The 11,288-nt window shown below is 34.6% G+C and overlaps 1 protein-coding gene across 3 annotated transcripts; it reads left to right on the top strand.

Annotated features, from left to right (window-relative positions):
- Positions 1–6,293, top strand: LOC133674180 (UDP-N-acetylglucosamine transporter UGNT1-like). Of its 3 annotated transcripts, none has more exons than XM_062095193.1 (10): positions 1–226; positions 1,797–1,873; positions 2,214–2,300; positions 2,393–2,526; positions 3,706–3,836; positions 3,928–3,972; positions 4,054–4,151; positions 4,964–5,071; positions 5,876–5,932; positions 6,028–6,293. In XM_062095193.1, the coding sequence occupies exons 1-10, from the start codon at positions 100–102 to the stop codon at positions 6,100–6,102; spliced, it is 939 nt and encodes a 312-aa protein (XP_061951177.1). In that variant the 5' UTR covers positions 1–99; the 3' UTR covers positions 6,103–6,293. The 3 variants fall into 3 exon arrangements, with proteins under 3 accessions (XP_061951177.1, XP_061951176.1, XP_061951178.1); XM_062095192.1 differs by having other exon boundaries at positions 4–226; positions 2,139–2,300; XM_062095194.1 differs by lacking the exon at positions 1–226 and adding an exon at positions 247–1,451 and having other exon boundaries at positions 2,139–2,300.
- The last annotated feature ends 4,995 nt before the right edge of the window (positions 6,294–11,288 follow it).

The following is an 11,288-nucleotide window of genomic DNA, read 5'->3' as shown; positions in this document are numbered from 1 at the left end:
CCTCTCTTATTTAACCGCTTTCTGCCGGTCCCTTCTCTTCTCTCACTCTCAAATTTCCAAAAGCGAAGAAAAGAGAAGGAAAGATTTCTTTTTCCTGGCATGGATTCAGAGACCAACAAGAAGCTACCAGTTACTGATCCCTTAAAGAGCGAAGGGAAGGAGAAAAATGGCTCAGCCATGACTAAACAAGGAGCTTATGCTGCCATTTCTTACATGGCCAGTGCAGGTCAGGTCCATTCTTCTTTTCGTTAAACTGTCTTTCTTTTCTGTTTTTCTCTGGTTTTTTTTTGACATATTCTTTGGTCGATGAAAAAATGTGGGTGAAGAAGAGAATTTGAAAAGAAAATTTGGTTTCAGTTTTTGATGGTGAAAAAGAAGGGGGTGTTGTTGGATTGTACTATTGGCTAAGAAAAAGTGAGTTGAAAAGGCGTTTGAGGAGATAATGCTGTGGGCCAAGGAGAATAGAAGAATATCTAGTATTATTGATGCCACTAAAGACACTAATAATGGAGATGGAATTTAGGAGACATACTGAATTGTCAACAACACTAGGCTTTATTATGTCTAGAAAAGTAGGACTATATGATATGAGAATATTTTTTATACAGGTTATAGTGAAGTGGTCACTTGTGATGGCCAGGATAGCGAAAGAATGCTATAGAGTATGATGGTGCAAGTATGGAGGGGGTAAAATTCTTGGAATTTAACCTCGTGGGGGTTGGCCTAATGGTTAAGGACTTGCGGGTTTGCCTGAGTCGTATGAATTAGGTGCACGCTACGGGTTGAATTCTCAACATTGTTAGGTGCAGATAATTCCATGTTGGGGCCACAATCGTGGACTTTCGTTTGAGCTTTCCCACGTGTGCGGGGGTGGGGTGTTGCGTGTGCTAGCTAGGAGGACTAGTCGAGCCATATGGTCTCGATACCTTTGCTATCATATAAAAAATTGAAGGAATTTAACTGGAATATTAATGTAGGAGAATGATGCAGTTTAAGATGTCAGCAAGTAGGTTTACTTGACTGACCTTCATTGTTTGCACGGGGGCTTTAGGATTTTGTAGCTTAAAAAATTGTGCTGAGATGGATGAAGGCATGAGTGTTCTGACATGATGGCGAGCATACAGAATAACAGATCCTGTAGAATGTGATGCCTGATACTTACAAGAGGTATAAACTTGGTTGGATTGTAAAGAACATGCTTGTTCATGTCAGCTTAGGCCTTAGTGAACGATCAATCTTTGAGGAAGCCTTATATATAGCTTTGGTTCTATTTGTTTCCCTGAAAAAATAAGTTATTTGGGAGATTGTTTTTCCTGCAGAGGAAAGTTTGTTCTCCAATTTTCCTGATTATTGGAATGTTCATTCCAATATTTTTGGGACCCAGCGAAAAAAACCACTGAAAGTATGAGTCTTCCTGGGATTTCATTGCTTACCTAGCCTTTCCTGAAAAGGTAAAGTTTCTAGCCAGGTAAATGATTGACTTGCTCTCAGATTCTGTAACTGGGGTTTAGCAGTACAATCTGAAAATCTTTAACCAACAGACTAGAGCCGCTAAATTGAAAAAAGACAACAAAAATTGTTCAATTCCTGATAACTGAAGACAGTGAAAGCGTGTTTAAACTTTGATTGCTTTGTCTTCAACAGTCGATATGAGACTGCTGTAACACTCTCTTAGTTGTTTGAATTAAAATTGTACTGCATCCTTTGCCATTTATTTGCTTAATAGTTTCTTGTATGAAGGCAGACTTTTTTTTCATTGTACCTAGTGTGATCATGCTGCCTTCTCCATTCTACAGTTCTCTTGGTAATGTTCAACAAAGCAGCCCTTTCTTCTTACAGTTTCCCATATGCAAACGTCATCACACTCTTTCAGGTATCTCCTTGACTAATATGGTTTCCTGGAGTACCCTCTATGTATAGTTTTTTAATCATTAGCTGCTTGTGGTAGCATTGATTTACTGCAACTAGTTAGCATTCTCTCTTCTAAGAGTTCAAATTACAACTAGATTCTGATTTCATATCCTGAATCTATCTTTGCCTGGCAATTTAGTGCCAACTGACTTGACTATTTATTTATGCCAGGTCCTGATTCTTCTCAGTAGTTAACCGGGGCACTTTTTTTTTCTTGTGTTTTCTAGATGCTATGTTCATGCTTATTCCTTTATGTATTGAAATTCTGGAAGATCATATCTTTTACAACTAGTGAACCGCAGAACATGTCTAACAACCCAGCAAGACTTGTATCATTTAAGACATTGCTTCACTCCCTTCCCCTGGCGTTGTCATATCTGCTTTACATGGTATGTATTTAGCAGAGTTTTATTATTTATTTCCTTGTTCAAAATTTTGAGTTAATTCTAACCATTTCTGGCCTTTCTCTCTTCTGTTAAAGCTGATCACAATGGAATCTGTACGTGCCATAAATGTTCCCATGTACACCACCCTTAGGAGGACTACCGTGGCTTTCACAATGATTGTGGAGTTTCTTTTGACAGGACAGAAACATTCCTTGCGTGTTGTTGGCAGGTATGCAACTCTTTGATGCTGCTGTAATAGATGATATGCTGCTATTATGTGATAGTTTCCAGAATTGAATATCATTGTACATAATGGACACTTACTAAAGCATATTTCAGGATAATACGTTCCTGAAAATTAGCCTTTGGAACTAGCTTTACCTGGCTATTTTCATTAAGTTTATTCTCATGATGATGGTATTGGAGTGACGTATATAGATTCCTTATCAAGTCCTCCACTAAAAGAAAGTTTGAATATCAAGATGGTACTTGGTGCATGTTTATGAATTCATAACAGAGTTTTCTATTGGATAGATGATTAGTACTTTTGTACTTGAAGATAAAGGAAATATATATGTAAAGGGTACTGATATAAAGGTGATAGATCAACTGTAAGCGTATTGAAATGAAATTGGGACTCTAGAAGATGAGTGCCGATAACAAGAAACATTCAACTATTTATATGCACTGCTCGGAAGTTAAATATGCCATGTTGATGATAATCCGAAACTGGTTAGTAAGGAGTGATTTGCTTTAAGATTATACATGATAACAGAAAGCACAAAAGTAATATGAATTAAGACATTCGATAAAGACATGATGAATAGTGATTGTTGAGACGAGCTGATCTCAGTTTCCAGTGCTTCATCGAAGTCTTAATTTGCTAGCTTATGAGGGTCTTATATTACAAGTGGATCTGTCGAATCTGTTATTTTTTTTTCTTTCAAAATCACATCATTGATACAATTGGAGTTCTTTTATCTAAGTTTGAGTTGCTTAGACAGCATTGCTTCGAAGATGGATTTGGTGAAGTAATGAATGTCACAGGTTTTGACAAACACCTTGCATCTTGTATATTGCTGCTGTTGTTACTGTTTCTGCTCGTATTACTTGATTGTTTAGTGTAGTTTATATTTCTAAGGTTTCTAAGAACAACGTGTTTCTGATGTGACAAAAATCTCGCAGCATGCGAACCGGGTCTTATCAATCAAAATTTGGAAGGTCTTATTACGTGAGAAGAACATGGTGTCATTTTCTTCACATTCAAACTTTTTTTAACAGTTAAAGAATGATGACCACATGATATAAATTTGTATGGTTTAAGTAGTTATACCATCCTAAGCTATAATAGCAGTGTGATCTGGGTTTTCTTGTTTCTAATATCTTGTATGATCTAGGATTTCATCAGTGTTGGGATAATCATACTTGGTGCATTTGTTGCTGGAGCTCGAGATTTGTCATTCGATGCTTATGGCTATGCCATTGTCTTTGTAGCAAACATTTGTACAGCAGTATATCTTGCTTCTATTGCTCGAATTGGTAATAAAGTGTCCACTCTTCTCATTTACAATTGATTACTAAGAGGTTTCAAAGCTTCGTTTTATTTATGATACAATGCAACGTGTTTCAGGTAAATCTAGTGGCCTCAATAGCTTTGGTCTTATGTGGTGCAATGGTAAGATTAGAGGACCACATTCATTTTGATAGATTGGACTAACCTTAATTTGTGCATAATTTCACATGCTAACTTTTGTAGGTATAATTTGTGGACCAATCTTGCTGTTCTGGACATCAATTAGAGGAGATTTGGAAGCAATGAGGAACTTTCCCTCTCTCTTCTCACCAGGATTTCAGGTTCTTTATTTTCATCAGAAAGTACATTTAAAGGTTTTAAAGTGCATGCTTGATAAATATTTTGGTAAAATATTTTGATGAACAGGCCTTAACAAGCACATGCCAGTCCTGTGGGTAATCGTGCACGTTTATTTTTTCTTTCTCTCTATATGAATCAACATGATTGTATATGTTTTTTGCATCTTTTCACCATGTTATGAAGCTAGCCACTTCTCCCTCTCTTAGCTAGTCTTCACTTTATTTTTGACAAGGACACAGAGAGCGCACTATAGCTGTGCTAGTACAGCTCCATTGTAGTGGCCAACTTTGCTAAGATTTACAACATCCCTATCTTGTTTTGTTTGAACGAAACTTGTCTGCTAAGATTTAGAAAATTCTTGTCTTGAGAACTTGAGAAAAACAAAGGATCATTACCCATGCAGAAAAAGACATGGCATTTCTCACCCTGGTGGATCAATCTTAAAAGCTCTAAGACTGCAGATATAGCGAAGTTACTAGATTTGCCTGAACTCCTCACGGCTACATCATCTACAAAAGTTGCCAAATGCATATCGTAGCTCCTCCAGGTTTCTCTATCCAAGATCATGTTGTATCTTAACTAAACTTCAACATTATGCAATTCAACAAAATCAGAAAAAAGGAAAATGAGATTCGTAAAGAAATATTTTCTTCCTCTGCATCATATACATCTTAACAATCTGTGGCTAAAATGTCAGCATCTACAAAATTTCAGAGCAATGGACATGAATATCCTTCCATTGCTATTCATTTAACAGTTGTGTCTGAAACTGCTGCATTAAAATGTTTTGCAGGTGGTGATGCTTCTTTCCTGTATCATGGCTTTCCTAATTAATTATTTTGTGTTTATGAATACAACACTAAATTCAGCTTTGACACAGACTATCTGTGGTAATTTGAAGGTATGTAAAATGCACGCCTCTTGTTAACCTTTCAGCATCCTAAATTCATGTCAATGACACCACAGTCAATACCGATGTGATTTCACTGGTGCACCATTTTCGCTTTTCTTGTTGAATTTTTACACTAATTTTAGATAATGAAGCCAGTGGCTTCCATGTGGTGTATTTCTTCATGTAGTAGAAATCGAACCTCTTGAACAATCAAATTATAGAACTCTTGCGATAACTTGTCATTCTTTTCCTGGGCAATTCTCAAATTGTATTGTTTATTCTTCCAGGAAGAATTTTCTGTGACTGATATCTAGTTTATTCTTATTTTCCATTTGCTATTCTAGTTAAAGTGCATATGGTGTAATGGATCTGAAATAACACCAAGGAGGTTATGAGTCTTTTTTGTAAGTTGTGCCATGTGAAATCAAATTGTTGTAAACAAGTGCAGCAAGCAGGGAAGATGCTAGAGCCTAAGATTCTTGGATTTTGCAATCACTTTCTACAATAAAAAACCATAAAATGCAGCATCTTAAGTTATTTCATAAACATTTCTAGCCAACATCCCTTGATGCGACCAAGTTAATTAAGCCAGAACTGCTGGAATATCTGCATTAAGCATGAATCTCCTGATGAGCCAAAAGGGTATAGTACTGAGCCTAATTTTAGGTTCAATGATTGAAGACAAGAACAGGGCAGGAGCTATAATCAATTTATCTAGTTTTTCTCCTAGCCTTTTATGCTTGTTAGCATTTAGTCTTTAGCCTATAACATATCATAATTCATATTCTATTTCTTCTTATTGTGCTGTTATAGGATCTTTTTACCATTGGATTTGGCTGGATACTATTTGGTGGGCTTCCATTTGACTTGGTGAGAATGAACTGTTAACTTCTTTGTGCTGTTTACATAGCAGTCTTATAATGGCAGATATTCTTATGTTGACTGGTGTCATGCTACCTTTTCAGTTGAACGTTGTTGGCCAGTCCCTTGGTTTCTTTGGATCTTGCTTGTATGCCTACTGCAAACTGAAAGGGCAATAAATGCCGAAACTGCTGCTTAGCAGAGGTATACTGGGGGAAAATTGCTCAAATGGTAGATCACTAGTGCCTTCATTCAATTGCCAACTTTTTTGTTTCTAGTTATAGCAGACACAAGGGAATGTTACCTCATGTCTTATGTAGATAACTTTTCTTCATAATATGCAAGATGTTGGCTGCTCCACCATTGAATATTTTCTTCTCACTCAAGCTATTTTCTTCATTTATTGGGCTTGCCGTCTCTTGTCCTTGATTTTGGCAGACAAATGCCTTAATTTATTATTATTAACATAAAGTAAGCCCGGTTGAGAAATTACTGCAATCTTTTACCCACTTTGTCTCCGCAAAAAAGCCACTAACCTATAAATTGAGGGGTAATTTGGTTTTTTACAGGGGAACAATAGTTACTGGGTTATGAATAATATAATGAATTAATTAGCTTGCAACCAAAATAACATTAACTTGCATAAGGATAAGGAGTCTTTTAAACAATTTTTTTTTTAATTTAGCACAATTAAAATACTAAACTACCCTCGAAAAAAAACATAAACCTTCCTTTTAAGGAGTTTTTTGATCTTTATATTTTGTATTTTTTTTTGTTGTTACCAAGTTAATTTATGGTAATTTAGTCTTTCAAAAGTATAAAATATTAATAAAAAAGAAAAGTTATCATTTTTATTTCATATCCAATTTAGTTATTATTTTTTTTAATATTATTTTTTTTATTTTTTCAATTTCATCTCTAATCATTAGGTTTCAATTGATTTTTACATTAAATTTAGTCCTTATTTGTTTTATTTTTTTAATCCTTTCACTAACTAAGTTTTGTTTTAATTTCATTTCTCATCATTTTATTTTATTTTTTCTAATCCCTCGGTTTTTTTTATTGAGCCATGTGTTTCGAAAATTAACATGAGTTGACTTTGATATTTTTTAGATTTTATAATTTTTTTCTTCAATTTATCCTTTAATATTTAATTTTTATGGAATTGATCTTCATATTTTTTTTTATAGAATTATTCAAATCATATGCCCATAATCACACACCTATGGTTACGGGATTAGCACATAACTTGGAGTTTTTTTTTGTTGTCTTTTATATATATATATATATATATATATATATATATATTCAGTTTCATTCATAAATATTTTTTCATTAAAAATTTTGTTTCATTGTTTTTTTTAGTTTGCTTTTTATAGACTCACGATCACGTTCACACTCACGAGTTTCAAAAGTTAATACTGGTTAACTTTAATTTTTTATATGTTTTTTTATATTTAATTTTTTTCCAGTTTTATCCTTAGAGTTGGTCTTCATGCTTCTTCTCCTCTCTCTCTCTCTCTCTCTCTCTCTCTCTCTCTCTCTCTCTCTCTCTCTCTCTCTCTCTCTCTCTCTCTCTCTCTCTCTCTCTCTCTTCTTTATGTAGGTTATTTAAATCATGTGTCAATAGTACTAGTAGCAGGGTTGTCTAGTTAACCCGCAAGTTGAACTAAATCTTTTTTAAATTATTATTTTTAATTTTATTATTTAACATTGATTTATTTTATAATTGAGCTTCATAGTTGATTCAGTTCATTTTAGTTCAAGACTTTCTTTTATCTTTTATTTGCACAAATAATCATTTGATTAAATAAAAAATATATTTTAAAACATATCATTATCAAACACAATTTAGTACATGACCTGTATTACGATATCAAATATCTTAATCTTAGTTATTTCTTGATCTAATATTGATTTATTTAGTAAGATAAATTTATAAACATTTTGATTTATAATTAAGAATTTTTTTATATTTAAAACCACATTGAAAAACCTTTATATTCATTATTTTACTACAAAAAATCGATCCGCGAAAGAGCTTGGGTACATAACTAGTTAATTAACATATATTTAAAGGGCTTTACTTTTCACTGTATGTATTAATATATCAATATATCAATGAATAAATGAAAAATCAAGCTCTTTTTTTACTTTAATCTTATATATACAATAATTGGTTTTTAAAAAAATCATATTAAAAACAACACCTGAATGTTTTTTCATGTTCAAAAAAACGTTTGATTAAACCTACAGCATAATGTGAGCAATAACAGTGGATTTCTTTTACAAACTCCATAAAGAGAGCTGATCCCTGGATAAATACCACACCTCCCTCTCACATGCACATGCATACCAAACATGACCCATGTAACTCTGTTGATTTTGAGTTGTCACTACAATTATTTCACGACACCAATGAGTAAAATCAATTGCGTGTGAGATCGCCAATGAGTTTGTAGTTCAACTAACACCCATCTCCTCCCCTCTCCAAAAGATCACAGGCTCGATCGAACCCTGTAACAAAAAGAAAACTGTGTGGGAGATCAACCACCAGTGTGAGCTTTTAGAGAATTTGCTCTCTCTAAAGAGACTTCGCTCCAAATGTGTGGGCTACAAGAACTTATTGGGGCCATATCCTGTTCACTATCATACTCTATGCCATAAACTCTGACTGCATGTAACATGTTTTATTGCATCCTCCTTTTTCTATTAAAAAAACACTTCATTGAAAATTTTTGTTTTTTTATTTTAAATTATTTTTTAAAATATAATTTATTTTTAAATAAAAAATATTTTGAAAATCAACCACAATACACGTATAAAATCTCACAGTGGAGTAAACATAATTGCTGTTTTTCGGTCAAGCAGACAAGGTTGTGCTTCTGTAGTGCGATCGTTCAGGTGGAAGAATGTTCCCTCAGGATAAGGAAGGATGAGCACTGAGCAGTGCATACGGTTCATTAATTATTTGTTATCCAATCTTTTGAAGGGTAAAATGCTAGCTTCTTCTGTTCATTTTTTGGATATTTTGCGCATGTGTGGACAGAAAAGTCTGATACACGGAGAGTTGTAGTATAAAGAGAGAAAGTTAGCAGCTCGAATTCGTGGGGGGAGGTGTACTCTTTCTTGTCTCCACAAGCTGACAAGTGAGTTCGGCCTAATTGCCACATATGATTGAAACATACCCATCATCCAAATATTTTTCTTGCACTTCCATTATCCTTATTTCATGCTCAAAATCACTAACTCTTCATCATAAATATGGTGGTGCTCCTATAACTCTTCATCATCTCCAGTTCAAATTTAAATATTTCAAATGGATAGCTAGTCAAAGAAAGCTATATATTTTGATGTTCAAGTAGTATGTCCCTTGCGATTTTTTCTTTCAATTTGGTGCTTATGCCCAATACTCTTTGGAATATATCGACTTGACTAGAAATTATTGAGGAACAGAACCCTAATGAAGATAATCAAACCAAAATATCAAGAGCAAATCTCATTTCAACCAATTGTTGTTAAAGGACCTAACTAGAAAATAGTTGGGTGGGGGGGGGGGGTCAAAGGATAAAAAGAAGAAGAAGAAGAAGGCAAACAGTGTAAATCCACGATGAATGAGATGGTAAAAAAATCCCAGGCGAATTAGTTTATTTCTTGTAATATTGTAATGTTGCTTTTCCTCGTGAACAAAAAGGCCAACATGGCCCATTAAAAAGCTTGTAGAAAATCTCAAGTACGAATAGAACATGGGTGTCTCTTTGCCCAATCCCTTTAATCAAGAATCATCAATTTGACTTGGGAACACATGCTTTCACTTTTCATTTGTTGCTCGAACTGTGCATCAAGGGAGTTTTTCCTTTGAAAAACTTCATTTTCTCAAGTCCAAGAACATCCATCCCTATTGAATGTCAACTATTGAGAATCAGGTAATGATCCCGGCCGACATGTTTCTAATCCTTTACAACATGCACCAAACAAGCCTTCATCGGCCTCTTCATGTGTTGTTGTTACATTTAATATGCTGTTTTATCTTGACATGACCTAGCATTCAAGTTTTGTGCCCATAAAACATCATTTTCATCACACACGTAAAAAGGGAGTGTCGGTACTTATGCAAGTATGAGAAAGGAGAATAATCAAAAGAAAAGCCAAATTTGCGCTAGCTAGCTTTTGACCTCACAAGTCATTAGTCTAGGTAAAGAGAGCAAAAATAGAAGAGAAAGACCTAGGATCTGGTGAGGAAAGAAGAATATGAGAAGAGAAGGTGTGGGAATGGTTCAAGGCGTGGGGGAATCTGTGTTTGGGTAGTGGCACGCGAACTTATCGCCCAAAATCATGAGAAGGGCCAAGAGTGACCCCTTAAATTAAAGACAAGAGACTTTTAAAAGAAATAAAGCAAAACCCAAGAAGAGTGTCTCTTGGTGCAGGCCCAGGGCAGGGCTTCTCTAGCGCCGGTGTCTCCGCTTTGTGGTGTTGGCAATTTTGCCTGTTCGCCACCAAAAAATATATGGATGAGTTTCATAGGGTGAGCGTGGAATTGCATTTTAAATGGTGTTTTTTTATATATAATATTTTAATATATTTTCAAATAAAATAAAAACTTTAAAAAATAACCATGCAACATTTGCAAACACCACTAAAATCAGCTTCGTACGAACCCTTCCAAAGGAAACTTTTTTCTACTCGACAATCTCTTTGCTGACATTCTGCACTCTTGTTTCCAATATTCCTCCCTCTCCCTCTCTCTCCCTCTCTTTCTTGCACAATATGGCTTTGGCTTTGACCACCTTTAGTTTTTACGTACGAATTCTCGATGACTACTTACTTATTTTGTGCACTAGCAAGTGACCAAGTGGATAGTCTCTTTGTGGGAAGAGCCTGCACACCTGTAGTCAGTCCTTCCATGGAATAGTCTTGTCATTAGTTACTCAGCCCTTACCCTATTAAGATACGTATTTAAATCAAAATCAATTAAATTATATATAAAAGCAAACTAAGAAGCCTAGGAAAATATATTTATGGGTTCAATTCTCCCAATCTCTCCCCGTGGTTCAATTCTAAGATATTTCTCTTCAACGACTTATCCATTACAATAAGGCTTCCATAAGGAGGATTTGTTTATGCTTAGGTACACATAAGCCAAGTATCTTATTCTCCTTTTTAGCATAAAATACAATAAGGTTAATTTAATTAAATGGAATGCAAGGCATGATGATATAAAAAGACGGGTGTTAAAATATAATTAATATATTCTTAAAATAAAGGTACAATCAAAAGGAGTTGTTTGGGTTTTTTGGTGAAGAGGAACATTTCAGGTGGCATGCGTTTGATTTTATTGAGTACAAACTAAGCATGAGAAACCCTA

Source organism: Populus nigra, chromosome 15 (genome assembly GCF_951802175.1).
Source record: "Populus nigra chromosome 15, ddPopNigr1.1, whole genome shotgun sequence".
NCBI classification, from domain to species: Eukaryota; Viridiplantae; Streptophyta; class Magnoliopsida; order Malpighiales; family Salicaceae; genus Populus; species Populus nigra.
The sequence above is the reverse complement of the archived record's forward strand: the minus strand, read 5'-3'. Positions and strand labels throughout refer to the sequence as shown.